This window comes from Carassius auratus, chromosome 4 (genome assembly GCF_003368295.1).
Source record: "Carassius auratus strain Wakin chromosome 4, ASM336829v1, whole genome shotgun sequence".
Lineage (NCBI taxonomy): Eukaryota > Metazoa > Chordata > Actinopteri > Cypriniformes > Cyprinidae > Carassius > Carassius auratus.
In genome coordinates this window covers 16,763,247-16,782,165 of record NC_039246.1, presented here as the reverse complement: position 1 = coordinate 16,782,165, position 18,919 = coordinate 16,763,247, and the positions used below count along the sequence as shown (strand labels likewise).

Sequence of the window (18,919 nt, the reverse complement as noted above, 5' to 3'; positions counted from 1 at the left end):
AGTAATTGTGTGCATGATCTGGAGTGAGAGTGGAATTGAGATGTGTATTTGCAGCATAAATGCATTTTTGACAGAGGCGTAAGACCTGACTCATCTGCTCCTTAGCCCTCTCTCCAAGCAGGGACACAGAATATCATTCCTCAGCCTCAATTTCCACACTACACAAGCCTGGTTTTAATGCACTTGCGTTGAGTACAAGCAAACAAAAGTTGAATTTAGTTTGATTCATTATTGGCTTTGCTTCCTTAGTAACCGATTTTGACCTGATGACTACAATACCTGAAGATTTGTCTACTGATCATTTAGGGTCTGTGTACATGTTGTTGCAGAAGTGATGGTTCAAATCATAATCAGTTACAATTCCTGCACAGCAATAGTCTTAGTCCACACCACAACTGTAATAGTAACAACATTTGGAATCAATTTCAAAATGACTTTGTCGCTTAGTGTAAATGCAGCCAACAAAAGTTTATTTATTTATTTTTATTACTATCACAAAGACCTTTCAAATTTCAGGTTATTCTATAAATGTCCCCTAGAATAGAAGCCTGTAGAGTTAGAGAAATGTTTAAGCAACAGTGAAGAGATGATTAATCTCCAAATCTAGCTTTAATATTTTCTATAAGCAGTTTGCTGTAATTATTATTTAAATAATTAAAAATAGGTACATTGAGTTAAACATGAAATAGTATTTTCTTGTGAAACATTCTCTAAAAAATCTTTGTTTTATTCACAATTAATTTATTATATATATACATTTTTTTTGTTTTTTTTTAAGTGTTGGAAGAACATAAAACTAGCAGCAAGAAGTTCATTGGTTTATGAATCGCTCTTATTTTTATGCATTTGGAAGATGCTTTTATCCAAATTGACTTACTTTCAAGGTGTACATTTTATTACTTCATACATTGCACTCCCTGGGTATCAAACCTATGATATTGGAGTTCCTAGTGCTCTGCTGTTTGAGCTACAGGAATGCCCATATACATTGCCTTGAATGCAATGTGAGTAGCTTATGCAAATCTCGAAGACATTGTATTTGTCCAGGTAAAAAGCTATTTTGTTGTGTGCAGTCAAAAGCCAAGTGTAATCCAGGAGCAGAAAGGAGCTTTTGAGACACAGAGTGCTAATATGCAATGAAACCTTTAGCTCATTGGGACAGAGCAAGAGCTGAGCAGCTCTATGGCTTTGCTGAGTAATGTGGAGGATGTTGTCATGACAATAGGCTCTGCTGACCAGGCTGCTCTCTGGACTGGCAGGCAAACCATCAGTTCAGTCACACATACACATTCATTCTGACGCCCTGCCACTAGATGCATAAACACGCATGCATGCTTTTCAGCCACATGGCTCATTCACCACATCTAACCGTCCCTTTGTGTGTGTGTGTCTTTTAGCATGTGGTGACTGAGTGAACTGAATGCACAGTGCACACACCATGACTTCTTTGAATATCTTCTTTGAATATAGAGAGTTATTCAAATGGGCAAACCAGAGGACTGTTGTTAATCCAGTGCATTTGAAAATGACTGCGTACAATGTACTCAGCATGTGTTTTTTCTTTTTCCTGTCAGTTCTGGCTTTTCTTATTTGGCCTTAAGTCACCGTTTGCATACCCAGGAAATTTTCATGATCTTGTCAAAATCCCAAACGCTTCACTGCTGTAATGGCAGAATTAATGGACTAGCTGTGCTAATAGCTCCTAATCAATTAAATACAGAACTGTGTAAGCTGTAATTATACACAAAATAAGATTTTAGCCTGGACATGGACAGACATGATTAAAACTGTTTCTATATATGTATAGTTGTAAGAGTGCAGACGGTTAAAGAATATCATACAGAGTAATATAATAGTAATAATTCATAATATTTCAGCAAATACTTTATAAATGTATAAAAAAAATTGTGAATGTTACAAATGTCAGTTTAACAATATATTTTTTATAAAATGAATGTTTTATGGTATTTTTGATCAAATAAACGCAGCCTTGGTGTGTTATTTCCTTTTAGAAACATTTGAAAAACCTTACCAACCACAAATGTTTGAACAGCAATGTAAACAGATGTAAATGATAAATAATATAGATTCTAAAGAAGTCAACCATTTTCTGATTCAATTTGTGAAATATTTGACCCCCCCCCCCCTTAATTATATTCACATTGCTTCTCTGTGACTTCTTGATCTTATTCAGAAATCTTTATCTGTAAAAGCTACTGTTGTTGACCCACATGTCATTTCTTCCTCACTAATCCTGACTCTCATAGAAACTCATTAAGCATTGTCTGCTGCTATTTAAGAGCTGTGTTCAGTGTTTACTTGAATTAATACTTTATTTTTCTCACTCTTTTCTTCCAGGATTAAGTGGGCAGCCTGCAGATATTGAAAAAAGAAAAGTAGCATTTGGACAGAACTTTATACCTCCGAAAAAGCCAAAAACCTTTCTTCAGTTAGTGTGGGAAGCATTACAAGATGTAACATTGATTATTTTGGAAGTGGCAGCAATAGTTTCTTTAGGCCTTTCTTTTTATAAACCTCCGGATTCAGAAAATAAAAGTGAGTAACCTATTTTTTTCCTTCAGTCTTATTTATAGTTCATGATCTCAATTTCAGGTGGTTCTGAACGGAGTTTTATTTTTTGTTTGTATTTTTTCATAGATTGTGGGGATGCAGCGGGTGGAGCAGGGGATGAAGGAGAAGCTGAGGCTGGATGGATAGAAGGAGCAGCTATCCTCCTGTCTGTCGTTTGTGTGGTGCTTGTGACGGCCTTCAATGACTGGAGCAAAGAGAAACAGTTCCGTGGCTTACAGAGCCGCATTGAACAAGAGCAGAAGTTTACGGTGGTTCGGGGAGGGCAAGTCATTCCGATCCCCGTGGCCGAGATTGTCGTAGGGGACGTTGCACAAATTAAATATGGTAAGCAGAAATAAATTTGCAGATAGCTTTCATTTCCTTCTTGGAAGGAAAACCACGAGTATGAGCTTAGCGTTTAAAAATGTAACTCTACCAGTCTTGCATTTTACTGGTGTTGAGTAATGATCTTTTCCTGTATAGTCACCTTTAAAAAATTCAAAAACTGCTGACGGTAATGTACATTATTGTGATGGAATGCTTTCTTCATCAGGTGACCTCCTGCCTGCTGATGGCGTTCTCATCCAGGGCAATGACCTCAAAATAGATGAGAGCTCTTTAACTGGAGAGTCTGACCATGTGAAGAAATCGATGGAGAAAGATCCTTTGCTGCTGTCAGGTGGGACATGAAGTTACAATCGACAGCAACTGCAGCAACAGCAACGTTTGTCTGCACAATCCTGTAACATTTTAGAATATTCTCTGTGTCCTGTCTCACCTCTACGCGAAAAGTTCAGCCAAACCAAATACATGTCCAATGTGGGAGTTCAGATGTTTGCAATGTAGGACCTGCTCCCTCTCAGCGAGGCTATTGCACATCTTCAGCTAATCCCATTTTATGAAAGCCAGTTGATCCTCTGATAGAATGACATTGCTGTGTGCTATCCCAGAGGAGATGAGGGGGGATTTGTGATCCTGAGTGGGCATGTCTCCAGCAGAGCCTGCGTTAGCATGCTGAGTCTACCCCAGCAGAAACCTCTCCCTCAAATTTTTTTTTCATAGACCCCATTCACAAGCTTAAACAATTATCCAGAGCTGTGTTAAACCAATTTCTGAAGGCCCAAAAAATGGCCACTCATTATACTCATGAGAAAATACCATTGTCCAAAGAGCCCAATAATATACAACTGATTTGAAGACCTCCTGTTTAAAGGCCTATTCACCCAAAGGATGACCTCTATAATGGTAAAAGTGATATATATATCTTAATATATTATTGAGATATAAAAAAACCATTCTAAATTTTAAGAAAAATTGAATCCACTGTCGCAATAACCACAATATCGGAATACCGTGCAAACCGCAGAGGAATGCAAGAATCACAACAACCACAATTTTAGCGTTTTATTTTTTCATAGGGTTCCTTCTCAATTTACACTTAGTGCATGTGTACTGAATATTAAATAAATTAGTAATGATAACATAATGTGTACCATTCTGATTTGTACAGGGAGAAGCGAATGAGAGAAAGCGATTACTTGCAAGTCATATATTTTTGTGAAAATAGGTTGTCCTTTCCAAGGAAAGCCAAATCTGTCTTCGCATCGACACATTGCTGGTCAGCTGAGCCTCCTAACGTAGCAAAGTTAAAATGATTTCAGCAGCCTGTTTCATTACGTCTTTCTTTTGAATGAATCAGAAGTTTTGAACGTGTAGTTGAATGAACTAGAGTCTAGAACGCACAGGTGAAAATCTCAATAGAAAGTCTCTTGTCCAGTTAGATTCGAGGATCAGAACGAACAGTTATACATAAAGGCTTACGATCTTATTGTGAAGTTTATTTTCTGTTATGTGAATCGCTATTTTGTCATTCTCTTCTGTTTACTTAACTTCCTGTTTCAATGCTATTTGGTTTAGGTTTCATTGGTTTTTGAAAATGACCTTGTTATATCATAAACACACACACAAATATTACACCATATACCACGCTATTGAGCCACTCAAGATTACCGCAAGGGAAATTCCTTCACAGCAACAGACTTAGTGCACACCAAAACTGTAATATTAACAACATTCAGAATCAATTTCAAAATGACTTTTTCCAGATTATGAATGTTAAAAACACTGACAGCCAATCAGAATCCATACGGCTTTAACAAGCTCAAGCATTTAAAGTGGCAAATGTCATAACTGCTGCACATGCTCATAATAAACCTAGCATTATTGTTTTAATGTGGACCAGGGTCAGAAATTAATTTTTACATTTAAGAGGCAAAATTTGGCCCTGGAATTAATTATCAGTTACATTTTACCTTTTGTTAGGGCAATTTTTATAATTGCCTTAATATCAGGTTTCTTTTTATGTCAAAATACTTGAAACCATACTTAACACCTAAAAAACACTCTAGACAACTAATGATGTGTCACAAACTGAGCTGTGTGTTAGAGTTTTACATCCAGTCGTGAATATATTGGCACTAATATGATTAGCTTGTGCTTCGTCTGGCCCTTATTCACCTCATCTTCCTCTCTGCAGGTACTCATGTCATGGAGGGCTCTGGAAAAATGCTTGTCACTGCTGTCGGAGTTAATTCCCAAACTGGAATCATCTTCACGTTATTGGGGGCGGGAGAAGATGATGAGGATGAGGAGGAGAAGGAGAAGAAAAAAGAGAAAGAGAGAAAGAAAGAGAAGAAAAGTAAGTTGTCTGTATTCTGAGTCTTTTTAGTCAGTCTCTGAAAGCTAAAATAGACAAACCAGTGGCCTTTTCAGTCTGTAGCTACTTTGGCTGCAGAGAAATGAATTGAATAGGCTTGCGTGTGTGCACTCCAGCATTCATGAAAGTGTGCTTTTGTCAAACAGGAGTTTTTTATTTTTTATTTTGAAGTATTTTTCTGTCTGGTAAAAAATGTCTGAAGCAATGACTCAGAAAAATGTAACTATTTCTTGTGCGCTCCATTACCTAACTGCCATTTAATGCATATCTGAAGCCCGTGGCTCACGTGTTGGGTCTCCAAATGAGTGCCTGCAGATACATGAATATTTCAGTACTTGCTAAGGTTGGGCCCCAAGTTGCTGTTCAGAGGCTGTGCACCTCAGTGCAATTTTGTGCACTTGTGGTCTGGCCACATCATTGGTTTTAAAAAAATATCATGAGGTCGTGGCACACATCTGTTCGTAAATATTCGAGGGCCTTTTCTCATTCTGCAAAATCAAAGAGAAGATTTACATAATTGGAAATATGTTTAAATGTGCGCTGCACAACCGTCGCTTGCATAATGGTACATAATGAATAAATTAGTGAGGGTTTGTTATTTGGCTTATTTTTCTCTCTTTTTCTCCAGATAAAAAGCAAGATGGCTCTGTGGAGAACAGAAAGAAAGGTGAGCAACCATATTGACTTAATGAGATAATGAACACCATATTGGCTTAGAAGTCCAGCCTCTTACATGCTGCAGCCTGCATTAAATACATCGCCTAAACCCATTAGTGCTATCGGATCTTCATTAAAGCTTATCCACACTAGTGTGAGGTGCAAGGAAGTGTGCATGTGTGAAGCTATAAGAAATTAGTCTGTTTTTTTAGAGTTTGATTATAACGCTACATTCAAAAGTTTAAGATATTTTAAAATTAAATACTTTTATTCCGCAAGGATTCAGTGATTCAAGCTTTTGGAGCTTTTGAAAAATCAGCTTTGACAACACATTCATGAATTCCTTTTTTTAAATGTATTAAAATAGAAAACAGTTATTTTTTAAATTGTAATATTTTTTTCACTATATTACTGTCTTGATCAAATGTAGACTTGGTGAGGTATAAGAGAATTTATTTAAAAACATTACCAATTCATAATGTGCAGCTATGTTTAGATATCGCCACCTGTCTCCCTGCAATCCTATTATCTAAAATCACATGCCCAAGCAGGAAAGAGTCCACAATCAGGCCACCCTGTGTTCAGAAACCAACTCTGTAGTGTTTACTCTGAAAGTAGCGCATGCCTGTGTTTACTGAAGCCCCAGCTACAGATCGCCCTGCCAGAAATGAGCTCTAATCCACCAGACTAGCACTAGAGCTCTGTGAGTAGAGCGCAGCAACACGGAACGATAGAATAGCAGTCTCAAATCGCACCTTACACCCTGCTAATTCAAACACAGTTACATTACCGCACATCACCGGTTAAATCCTGCACACAGGCCGGCTGCATCATGCTATAGCAGTGATATACAGAGATGCCCTGCTGCATACATGTCTGTATGATTGCACGCATGCAGAGTTCTTTGATTGTTTGATGTCACCTCACTGGCAGGCTGTACTTTCAGAACACAGAGCGACGCCTTGAGATCAGGATAAGTGTGTGCATGTCCTCTTTTATAACCGATAGTGATAAGTGATGGACAGGACCTCGGAGTGCGAAGATGAGGTTTTATATCTCCTAGGATACTTGGTCACATGGGTTTGCATGTGGCACCTAAATGTGAGGATGATCTTAAGCTGTTTTCTCTCTGACTGTAATAAAATGATCACTTATAATGACTTTTATAATTAATTTATCTGCTCACTTAATTATATTTGTCACGGGAGGGAAACCACAATTTTATTAGAAAATGCTTCCTGTGGTCCAAGTGAGGAGAAAATCATAGTCCCCACTCAAATTCACTGCTTATTCACAATTTTCTTTTATTCTATTTGTAGCTAAAGCCCAGGATGGTGCTGCTGTGGAGATGCAACCTCTAAACAGTGATGAAGGGGCTGAGGGCGACGAGAAGAGAAAATCCAACTTGCCAAAGAAAGAGAAATCAGTTTTGCAAGGGAAACTGACCAAATTAGCGGTCCAAATTGGAAAAGCAGGTAAGCATGGTTGCTTTGAGATCATCTGTTATGCTAGTGCTCTTAAAACTTAAAATATCACTTTAGAAGGTAGATGCTTATCTGGGAGAACTGGCCAAATATATTGATGACTCTGCCTGCAATACACAGATTATTGTCCAATCAAATGCTCTCTAGAATGAGAATCCCGCCAAAGAAGCCTGTCAGCTATTTCAAAAAGGATGGCTTAACAAACTTCTGGTTTCAATAAGAAATAGATCAACACATTACAGAAAACTGCATTTGTCAAGTGAATTTCACAGCAGTGATGGTTTTTGCTGGGACCTCAGATTTGTGCAGCACGTGCTTTTTTGAGGTCTTAATGTATGTGTTCCTGTGCAGGTCTGGTGATGTCAGCCATCACAGTGATCATCTTGGTGGTGCTGTTCGTGGTCAACACTTTCTGGATCCAGAAACGTCCTTGGGAAAAAGAGTGCACTCCCATTTACATCCAGTTCTTTGTAAAGTTCTTTATAATCGGTGTGACCGTGCTGGTGGTGGCCGTCCCTGAGGGTCTTCCGCTAGCTGTTACCATCTCGCTGGCTTATTCTGTCAAAGTATGACCCTACATCTTCTGTTTGAATGTTTATGGTGTCTACCTACCATCTTTTGACATTAGCCCTCTGTCTAGACTTTGTTAGTCAATACAGTACATGTTGATCCAATAATCATATGAATTGCCATATCATTTTGCATTTATTAACTTGCCTTTGTTGCAGTTACAGTAATATTGCTTCTCTGGATTTCTGCCATTTAATTGGGGATTAGTGGACTTTAATGTTTAATCCTGCGCTCTGTTTATTGTTGATCTGTCTCTCACCCCCTTCCCTCATTCCATCTGAATTTTTTCATTGTTTTACTTTGCAGAAAATGATGAAAGACAATAATTTGGTCAGGCATCTTGATGCCTGCGAAACTATGGGCAATGCCACAGCCATCTGTTCAGATAAAACAGGGACTCTGACTATGAACCGGATGACAGTTGTTCAGGTTTTTATTGCTGACAAGCACTACAAGAAAGTCCCTGAGCCAGATGTCATTCCTGCCAGCACTATGGACCTGCTCATACTGGGCATCAGTGTCAACTGTGCTTACACCACCAAAATCATGGTGAGTCCCTAGGCAAGCATTATATATTATATATATATATTTTTTTTTCCAAGACCCTGGAAAGTTTTTGAAAATAAACATACATTGATGCAGGTCCTTGAATTTATATTGTGCAAGAAGTTTTCTGGGAAAAAAAATTCCATATTATTCCCTCTGTGTTATTTTGCCAACTCGTGGCCTATGCATAGAAGCTTGCTTGATGTACATAAGTTATGAGCATGTGCACATTACGTTAAGTGTTTAGCGCGTGATGTACTTTATGTTGTACATTGCCATGATGTTAAAGTGACCATATTTCCTATTTTTCCTGGACATGACCTCTTTTTGGACCTAAAAAATGTGCCTGGTTAGGATTTCTGAATCACTCAAAATTTACTTTCTTCAGTCGCCAGTGCATTTTATAACCACCAACCAACCACACCCCAGCCCCCCATTCCGCCCACACCCACTGTCGTCTTTTTGTAAAACTAAAATATGGTTCATGCGTGCACAAAACTACTAGGATGGTACCTCTGTTACACAGACACACCTGGAAATTAATGTTGCTTTACTTCCCATACGACTCAAAATAATAAACCACAAAGTTAACAAAACGATTTCCTCCACTGTGTTGAGCGAGAGCGCTTCTCTGCTGTCTTCACATACTATTGGAAACTTCCTTTTTCCAAATTATGAAGTCATGATTATGAGCTTGTTGCATTAAAAATCTTTTCTATTAAACCACAAAGTTAACAAAACGATTTCCTCCACTGTGTTGAGCGAGAGCGCTTCTCTGCTGTCTTCACATACTATTGGAAACTTCCTTTTTCCAAATTATAAAGTCATGATTATGAGCTTGTTGCATTAAAAATCTTTTCTATTAAAAATAAACAGTGGATAGTGGTTTGTGAATGTTGATGCTTAGCCTAAATAATTTGATCAGGAGCATCCCCTCCTGTGACCCCATGATTTGTCTGTATGTGTATTCAGAGCCAATGAGCAACGGACTTTCGTAATAATAATAATAATTTAAAAAAAAAGCTTTGTTAACGTGCAATAAAATAATTGTCGGAGTTAATCAATTAATGTGATGATAATGCGTTAACTTGCCCAGGCCACACACACACACACACACACATATATATATATATATATATCACCATTATTGTTATTCTTAACTAAACCAATTAAAATGGTTTGGCAAATTAAAGCTTAAATATAATATTACATGAAACCTAAATAATAACAATAACACTGAATCTCACAAGCTTTAAGTAAACAACACAGTTATAGCTCTTAGTTAATTTAGAGTCAGAAATCATTGAAATTAAATAACAGACATTATTACCATTGATTTGGCAGTGGTGCTTCATGGGCTGTTTTTGCACAATGGCTGAATAAAATACTGCACAACATCTCAAGGTGTTTTAATGCATAAACATTTTTTTATTTTTTTTATTAGTGTTTTTTGTAATAATTTATCATCTTTTTCAGTCCCCTGAGAAAGAGGGTGGCCTGAATCGTCAGGTTGGCAACAAAACTGAATGTGCCTTGCTGGGCTTTACCATGGACTTGAAAAAAGACTATGATGCAATCCGCAATGAAATCCCTGAAGAGAAGCTTTACAAAGTCTACACCTTCAACTCCGTCAGGAAATCCATGAGCACCGTGCTAAAGAATGCTGACGGAAGCTACCGGATGTTCAGCAAAGGAGCCTCAGAGATTCTGCTGAAGAAGTATGCCATCCTCAGTCATAAATGTGTGGTCATTTTTAATGCCTGACACAAATTCACATCTTTGAACTTGATGTGAACTTGTTCTCAAACCTCTCCATGAAGTACCCCCAGCACTGCACGCCTCCCTATATCTGACGCACCCACTTCAGGTCTTGCAGTCTTCACTAATGAGCTGGTGACTTGAATCAGGTGTGATAATTGAGGGAGACATACAAAATGTGTAGGGCAGGGGTAACTCCAGGACAGGTTTGAGAACCACTGTTCTAGGATAAGTATTCTAGTGCTTTCCATTAAGAAGCATGTGAGAGCTGTGTCAGCAAACTAGATTGGCAGATCAAATGTTTCACTTCCCTCTAAAGCCCAAAGGCTGTGTTACTGATAGATTTCCCTGGAGAAATTACTTGGATGGCTCAGTTGCTGTGAGCTGTTGGATATCTTACCTGCTCTCTCCTCACCCAGGTGTTATAAAATCCTTACTGCGACGGGCGAGGCAAAGGTTTTTCGGCCCAGGGACAGAGATGACATGGTGAAGAGAGTGATTGAACCAATGGCCTCTGAGGGCTTGAGAACCATCTGCCTGGCTTACAGGGACTTTCCTGCCTCTGAAGGTGAACCAGACTGGGATAATGAGAGCGAAATCCTGAGCAGGCTCACCTGTGTGTGTATCGTGGGCATTGAAGACCCAGTTAGACCAGAGGTACAAGTCTCAGCTATTTAAAAGGAATTATTTTAACTGAGAAGTACACAAAACTATGTTCTTCAGCAAGAGAGACTATTGCACTAGCATGTAATGTCAGATAGTAAGCTTTCTCAGTCACGCTCCCTTATTCTTTTCTGCTCAGGTCCCTGATGCCATTAGAAAGTGCCAGCGTGCTGGAATCACAGTGCGCATGGTCACCGGGGACAATCTGAACACTGCCCGTGCTATAGCAACTAAATGTGGCATCCTGCAGCCAGGAGATGACTTTCTTTGCATGGAGGGCAAAGAGTTCAACCGCCGGATCCGTAATGAAAAGGGAGAGGTGAGAGGCACAATTTTTTTAGCAGCAGGACTCAAAGAAACACAAACTCACAAGCTCATAATATAATACCTTTTTTTTTCTAGATTGAACAAGAGCGGATTGACAAAATATGGCCTAAACTCCGGGTGCTGGCGAGATCTTCACCGACAGACAAGCATACACTAGTCAAAGGTGCTTAGAGACTCGCTTCTTAAGCATGAAAATAAAAAGTATAATTCTGCTCTGTAATGTCATGCTGCTAGTCTTGACGCATGTCTTTTCCTTCAGGTATAATTGACAGCACTGTTACAGAGCGGAGGCAGGTTGTGGCAGTAACAGGAGATGGCACCAATGATGGCCCTGCCTTAAAAAAGGCCGATGTTGGGTTTGCCATGGTATGTGGGTCTGCCTGACATGGCTACAGAAGAAAAATGATTCCTCCAAGGATTCTTTGTGCTAGATTTAGTTTCGAATAGCTTTTATACATTGTGCCTTTTATTCTCAGGGCATTGCTGGCACAGACGTGGCTAAAGAAGCCTCTGATATTATTCTCACTGATGACAACTTCAGCAGCATCGTCAAGGCCGTCATGTGGGGGCGGAACGTGTATGACAGCATTTCAAAATTCCTCCAGTTCCAGCTCACCGTCAATGTGGTGGCTGTGATCGTGGCCTTCACTGGAGCTTGCATCACACAGGTATCACTATAAAAATGTATCTTCTAGCATGAAGCAAAATGACAGAGTTGAGGCTGACGAAGCTGTTAAGCTAAAAAGTGCAGCTCTATGTGAAGGATTGCGTGTTAACGGATGCACCATGGTGGCTGATGGAAACAGCTGATTGCTACCCATCCTGTGTGTAGTGATTGGAAATTGTTAGTCTGAGGCAGGAAGACTTGCAGGCAGCCAGCATGGGGCCGGGCACTGCTGTCCACAGGCAAAGCACCAGTCCGAAATGAGCCAGCTCTCCTCTGTTAAATGAAATGATAGGCAGGCTGATTGCAGTTGAGGTCCTGTATTATTGCGTAATGAATGGGAGGATTACATGTAGACTTTGCATTGCTGTCAGTAGCCAAGGCTGTATGTCACCTCAAGCCTCAGGTGTTCTGCTTGCTTTGTATGTAATTTTCCCTGGAAATTGCTCATGTTTATTACTAATTATTGTCAAATCTGAATCTTTTTATCAGCTCAGCATTCACATCTTTAAATTCATAATGCAGAATTATAGAGGACATACAAAACATTTTGGGGAATGATTCAGTACTCATGCAAATGCACAGCTGAGAGGGTGTTTTTGAATGTTATGAAGGTGGCAGCAGTGAATGAGGTCAGAACGGTCACCTCCTGTTCTCTCTCACTCTCACAGGACTCTCCTTTGAAAGCTGTACAGATGTTATGGGTAAATCTGATTATGGACACATTTGCCTCTTTGGCCTTGGCCACTGAACCACCCACTGAATCACTTCTGCTGAGGAAGCCTTACGGTCGTAATAAACCCCTCATCTCCCGGACGATGATGAAGAACATATTGGGTCATGCAGTCTACCAGCTCGTTATCATCTTCACTCTACTTTTTGCTGGTAAGAACTAACAGCATATGTGATTGAGCCAAGTCATGCACATTATAATAGCATGAAGCAAACATCCACTACAATCTTTTACTTTCTGCTCATTTCTCAGGTGAAAAGATGTTCGACATTGACAATGGACGTTATGCCCCTCTTCACGCTCCTCCCTCTGAGCACTACACCATTGTCTTTAACACCTTTGTGATGATGCAGCTATTCAATGAAATCAATGCAAGGAAGATCCATGGGGAACGTAATGTTTTTGAAGGCATTTTTAACAACTTGATCTTCTGTTCCATCGTCTTTGGGACTTTTGCTATTCAGGTATACACATTGCTGTAGGAATGCCCATAATCAGAGCAGATACATATGTTGGTGTGATATAAGCATATCATAAATTAAAAAAATTATTTACTTTTTTTTTTTCCACTTAGATTGTGATTGTGCAATTTGGGGGAAAGCCATTCAGCTGTGTGGGGCTGAGCATTGAGCAGTGGCTATGGTGCATCCTCTTGGGTTTTGGGTGTCTACTATGGGGACAGGTGAGCATCATCCAACTTTTCCTCCCTATGTTATACAAAGCAGCTCCTTGTAACTTGCTTCCAAATCACAACTCCAAACTCCTCGAGAGTTATAGAGCAGTGCCCCCTAAAGGCAGTGAACTAAATTACTAGACTCGAGCATTTAGTTTTTTTTTTTTTTTTTTTACATCTATGCCCTCATTCAGATCATCTCCTCGATCCCAACGAGCCGGCTGAAGTTCCTGAAGACTGCTGGTCATGGAACGCAGAAGGAAGAAATTCCAGACGAGGAGTTGGAGGAGCTGGATGACCTGGAGGAAATTGACCATGCTGAGCGAGAGCTACGCAGGGGGCAGATCCTCTGGTTCAGAGGCCTGAACCGCATTCAGACTCAGGTAACCTCTTGAAAACTGCACAGCTCTACAGTCCAAGCTCCAGAACCCTTTTCATTTCCCTTTCTCTGATTATGGTTTGAGTTAGTACTCGTTCCAATCGATCTGCCACTTATGGTGACCTTTTACTGGTGGAATAGGGTTTATTAATGCAGTTTGTCAGTGCAATAAGCTGATCAATGCTAAAGGCAAATGTCAGGTCAGGTTCTTTTAATTCAGTGCCTTTTTTTTCCTCTCAGCTGCTCTGTCCCTGTCTTCTTTTATATGGGTGCCCTTCTTTCTCTATCACTCTTCTTCTCACTTCTTCATCTTAATCTGTTTTTCTCTCTCCTGTGCGTTCTCTGGGCCTATCACACTCTCTGATTCCTTCCAGATGGATGTTGTGAGTGCGTTCCAGAGCGGAATTTCCTTTCAGGCGGCCATCAAGCGCCAGCCCTCCAGCACCAGCCAACAGCACGATGTAACCAATGTTTCTAGCCCTACACATGTAGCCTTATCCCCTGCTACTGCCTTCAACACCGCTTCTGCCACTGTCGGGTGTGAGTGCGTGTTTATTAGTGCATGACAATTAACGTTTCCTCCTCTCGCTTAACGGTCTTCATTCTTCTCCTTATGTCCTTCCTTCTCTCTCTTTCTCTCGCTCTCTTGTTGGAAACGAAATGTATCTGGAAACATCTTCCGCATTGCTTCTCAGTGTTAACGGCTGTGCATCTTAAGTGTTGAGGTTGAGGTTTCTGTGTCTGTGTTTGATGGCTTTTGCTGGGTTCTCACCAAGGAAGAGTCGATGTCTAATCCCGTCTGGTGTGTCTGCAGTCCTGCGTGTTCTCGCCAGGCTCCTAGTCTACTGCCAGTAAATTTTTTGAGTATACGCCCATGGTCACAATGATAACCCGACCAAATTGGTCTTGTGAATGGGTTTGTGGGACATTTTTTAAAGTGGCGCTCTGGTAAGTATCTGTAGGATCAAACGAGATGATTAACAAGATGTGCTGTAGTTTAGACAAAAATGAACTCTCTCTCCTCTTCCTGTAGTTCGTCACATTTCTTGTGATGTTCGTTCACTCATTCTGCGACATTTGCGTTAATGTCTGTACTCAACACTGTTTCCTCTTTCTTGCGTTGTCACATATTTTACTCCGTGCCAGTTTTATCATCCATCCTCTTTCTCTCTGTCTGTCCTTGATGTATGATGATATTGATGTAACTTCGTTATTTTACAGGGAAATTCTGCGACTGGATGAAAAGCTGGTGGAATCATGTCGTTACTGTTTGTCATTCAGCTCGATTTTCTAACCACATAAATATTTTCATCTTTTATTAGGTCCTGGCTGTCCACAAACCACTTTTCTCTGTTCAGGGCACATTGTATTCTGTTTGAAACTGTCTACTGTCTAATGAAAAACACATTTGGAAACAGGGTACAACACTGACTGCTGCATATTCCTTCTTAGATTCTGTGAAATGTGTCATGGGCTATACTCAAAGGTTTACCTCTGTTGAAACTCAAGGTAGCGCTGCTCTGCATGGGTCCAGTCTCTAGACTGTTTGTGAATTTAGTTGTGCTGGTTAGCTTGAACTTGCTTGGCTGCTTTAAAGTTTTGCGTCTCAACTTCACAACATAATCAGTGATCGATCCTTCCCCTCCAATACAAGCATGCCTGAAAATATTAACCTCATGTGTTGAGCTGTGTCCTCTGGGGTTACCTTTGCCTCTCTCTCTTCCTGTCTCTTCCTCATTTGCATTTTGAAAAATTGGCTTTCTGTGATTTACAACTGAGAAGATACCCAAGTTCTTTCCAGTTTATTTCTCAATCCTGAGAAAGGATATTCTGTCCCTTGGTCAGAGGATAACCTCACCGTAACACAAGCATCAGGTTTTCAAGAGTCGTGCACGACATCTGACCACTCACACACTCTAAAATGGTTTTGGTGCGCTAACCGCACTGCTTTCCACTCATCAATTAAAACCAGCCCATTTGGTCTTTGGTTTAATCTATACTTAAAAAAAAAAAAAAAAAAAAAAGTGATGTTTCACTTTGTTTGCCTGTCTTGTACGTGTGTGTGTAAATGAGCAGTAAATCTCTGTGAGTGTCAAGGCTGACTTTGCATCCCGTTCTCCCGCAGATCCGAGTGGTGAATGCGTTCCGCAGCTCGCTCTCGCCCTATGAGGGCCTGGAGAAGCCAGAGTCTCGCACCTCCATCCACAACTTCATGACCCATCCGGAGTTCCGGATAGAGGACTCAGAGCCCCACATCCCCCTCATCGACGACACCGATGCAGAGGACGACGCACCCATTAAGAGAAATGCCACGCCCACTCCGCCTCCCCCACCCTCGCCAAATCAGAACAATAACGCCGTAGATAGCGGCATCCACCTCTTCCTGGATCCCAGCAAGCAAGCCACACCCTCAGCTCCCGGGAGCCCCATGCACAGCCTAGAGACGTCCCTTTGATCAGCTCCGCCCCTCGCAGTGACACACAACACCTGCTCTTCTCCACAGAGACTAAAGAACTCATTGGATGAGAGAGCCAGAGCCAAGGAGCTCTCGGGAGCTTAGCTTTTGCTTCTCTTTATCTGGATGGTGTTGTACATTTGTTCTTTTTGCCCTTTGCTTATTCAAACAATGATTTCTGCATCATTTGGCTGTTAATATTTTGAATAATTATTTATGTTTTATTTTTTTTTCCTCGGAAGACCGGTCTGTTTACAAAGTTTGTAGATACTTTTTTTTTTTTCTGGTTGTTGGTGGAAGGGCTTCCTGATGCAGAGAAATGGGGACAAATGAAATAAGAGAAATATTTCAGATACTGCTGTATTTTCAGGAAAAAAAAGGGCGTTTCTATGGAAACCGAACTATTTTTGCCTGCAAGTTTTATTTGTTATATATTTGTAGATACATAGAACCTTCAAGCCAAATAGATAACACTAAAGCTTGTATAGCAGTGAGTAGAGGTATTGAGGGCCATGGGAGGTTTCTTCTTTGGACTGGTGAGGGGAGGGAGCCATAGACGAGGATCTCAGTCCATAAATCTCCTCTCATACTTACTTTCTCATACTTCACCCCTTAAAAGTAATCTTTGGGTTTATTTTAAGTTCCAAGAGTCCTGAGATTCATCTCTCATTCTCGTTTGGAAGTTAAAGAGTATCTGAAATGGCTGGAGCTGGAGTCTTCACGCTTTTAATGGTGTGATTTTGAAGTGGAGGCCGCACCAGGTCCGCCTTTAAAGAATGAATGCATCTGTTATTTAACTATTGAAATGGTCCACTGTCACTTGATTGACATCAAGACATTAAGTTCCTGCCAATGTATCATTAAGTTTGTTTACTCAGGCTAGCAGATTGAATTGAAAAAGATGCAATGATTAAAGAGTAAAAGTATTTTAACTTAAGATTGTCTTTAAGGTAGTAAATTTCTGTCTCAGTTAAAAGGAAAAATAAAAGAAGGAAAATGAGTAAATTGTTGCTTTTTTGGGGGGGCATTCTTTCAAAAAAGTGTTTTGTTCATCATTTGAAAAATATTGTACTTTATATTTTCCTTCATATTCCATAAAGATTGCTGTCAGTTCATATATATATATATATATTTGAACTGCAATTAGTTGTAAACTATATTTAAGACCTGAATTACTGGAAACACAAAGGAATCAACATGAATTTAAGACAACATTCATGTAACAATGGTATCGCAGCACAGGGTACATTATTTCAGATTCCCAAGGAACATTTTGATACAGACCATATAAATTGTATTTTTATGCAGAAATGACAACATCTCAGACTGCTGAACCAGACCTACAGGGATTTTACATAAATTATATTCACGGGGGGTGGGCACTCTTTAAACAAGGTTCGTGATTGGTTCTTCAAGTAATATTTTACTCAGGGTGGTTTATAACATGAAACTTGGTCAAAATACTAACATGTTTTGTGTATTTGTAATGTTTAGAACTAGATTTATTTTCTGGCAGCAGGGTTCCAGATCAGACTGTTGAGGGTGTAATAAAAGAGAAGAAAGGAAGAAAAACAGGAGAAAGGGATTTGCATTTCTTCAGACATCGCAACTGCACATATATATATATATATATATATATATATATATATTTTTTTTTTTTTTTTGAATAAGTTATTTCGTTTTTCATGTTTATTAAAATAAGACTGCTTAAGTTTGCAATTTAGAGCAGATATATTAAAAGAATCCATAACTTTTTTTCTATAGTGTCTTCCTATACTGGGAATGAATGTTTATCCATCTGTTTTAAGGATTTGTTTGTTTTTTAAATCTTAAAAGTTTGGAAATAAAAAGAACATGTCTGTTTATCTTGCGCAATGTAAATGGATATCGTGATTTAACTTACATTTTAAACTCGTCGAGTATCGTGTATGGTTTTTAAGAATAAAAATGGATATTTAGCCTAACCCGAGGGCCATGTTTTCCTTCATGTTCAGCACACTTTAGATTTAATAACATGCAAGATTTGTCTTCTACAAAAGCATACTAAAAAGACGTGATATGTAAAGAACATGCAGATTCTAGTCAAAATAATAGATGAATTCAGTAAAAATGAAAAACTTTGCAATTTATATATTATCTTGATTTACATTATATTCAATTTATTATAGATAATATAAGTCTAATGTATATTACTAACATTGGAAATATAGTGACTCTTAAAAAAGAAAAGGATGGTAACCTACACATTTATAAGTCAACAACACATGGAAATATTACAGGCATTACCTTATGAGCAGATGTCCATCATTACAGGCGATGGCTGTCCACATGCTTCTGTCGGCTGGGTGTAACGTCCAAACATCTCTAATTCTGTGGGGTAAAGACAAAAAAAAAAAAATTAAGAATTAAACAGAATGAATTCACAAATGTGACAAATGATTCCTGCACTGTATCACAGTGTCTGTCTGTTTTGTTTGTGTATGAGTGACATGATGCTGTCATCTACAGGATTTGTAATGACTGCACGTGTTGTGATGTCTGTCATAAAGAATGTTGTCAAGGTGTCAGACTGAACCTGAAACTACAGTTGAAATTACATTATAAGCACTGATGTATCAATAATATTTTGGTTCAACCAAAATTTAACTTTGCTTCACAGTAAATAAAAGTATTGCTAAAAGGCATTTTGTTACAACAAAAAGTTTTTCTGAGATATTGGATTT

At 39.3% G+C, this 18,919-nt stretch overlaps 1 protein-coding gene across 3 annotated transcripts in view; it reads left to right on the top strand.

The window, feature by feature from the left end:
- Positions 1-17,152, top strand: part of LOC113060797 (plasma membrane calcium-transporting ATPase 1-like) — a 35,034-nt gene extending 17,882 nt beyond the window's left edge. The window contains exons 3-22 of one of the 3 annotated variants that reach the window (XM_026230010.1): positions 2,359-2,556; positions 2,659-2,916; positions 3,125-3,250; positions 5,108-5,269; positions 5,916-5,954; positions 7,264-7,419; positions 7,780-7,994; positions 8,305-8,547; positions 10,021-10,262; positions 10,722-10,959; positions 11,105-11,284; positions 11,368-11,455; positions 11,552-11,658; positions 11,769-11,960; positions 12,628-12,841; positions 12,942-13,153; positions 13,264-13,371; positions 13,557-13,745; positions 14,116-14,202; positions 15,867-17,152. In XM_026230010.1, the coding sequence (XP_026085795.1) occupies positions 2,359-2,556; positions 2,659-2,916; positions 3,125-3,250; positions 5,108-5,269; positions 5,916-5,954; positions 7,264-7,419; positions 7,780-7,994; positions 8,305-8,547; positions 10,021-10,262; positions 10,722-10,959; positions 11,105-11,284; positions 11,368-11,455; positions 11,552-11,658; positions 11,769-11,960; positions 12,628-12,841; positions 12,942-13,153; positions 13,264-13,371; positions 13,557-13,745; positions 14,116-14,202; positions 15,867-16,196 (3,584 nt within the window). In that variant the 3' untranslated portion in view covers positions 16,197-17,152. The remainder of the gene's footprint in view (positions 1-2,358; positions 2,557-2,658; positions 2,917-3,124; positions 3,251-5,107; positions 5,270-5,915; positions 5,955-7,263; positions 7,420-7,779; positions 7,995-8,304; positions 8,548-10,020; positions 10,263-10,721; positions 10,960-11,104; positions 11,285-11,367; positions 11,456-11,551; positions 11,659-11,768; positions 11,961-12,627; positions 12,842-12,941; positions 13,154-13,263; positions 13,372-13,556; positions 13,746-14,115; positions 14,203-15,866) is intronic. The other 2 variants (XM_026230005.1, XM_026229998.1) reach the window with 2 other exon arrangements.
- The last annotated feature ends 1,767 nt before the right edge of the window (positions 17,153-18,919 follow it).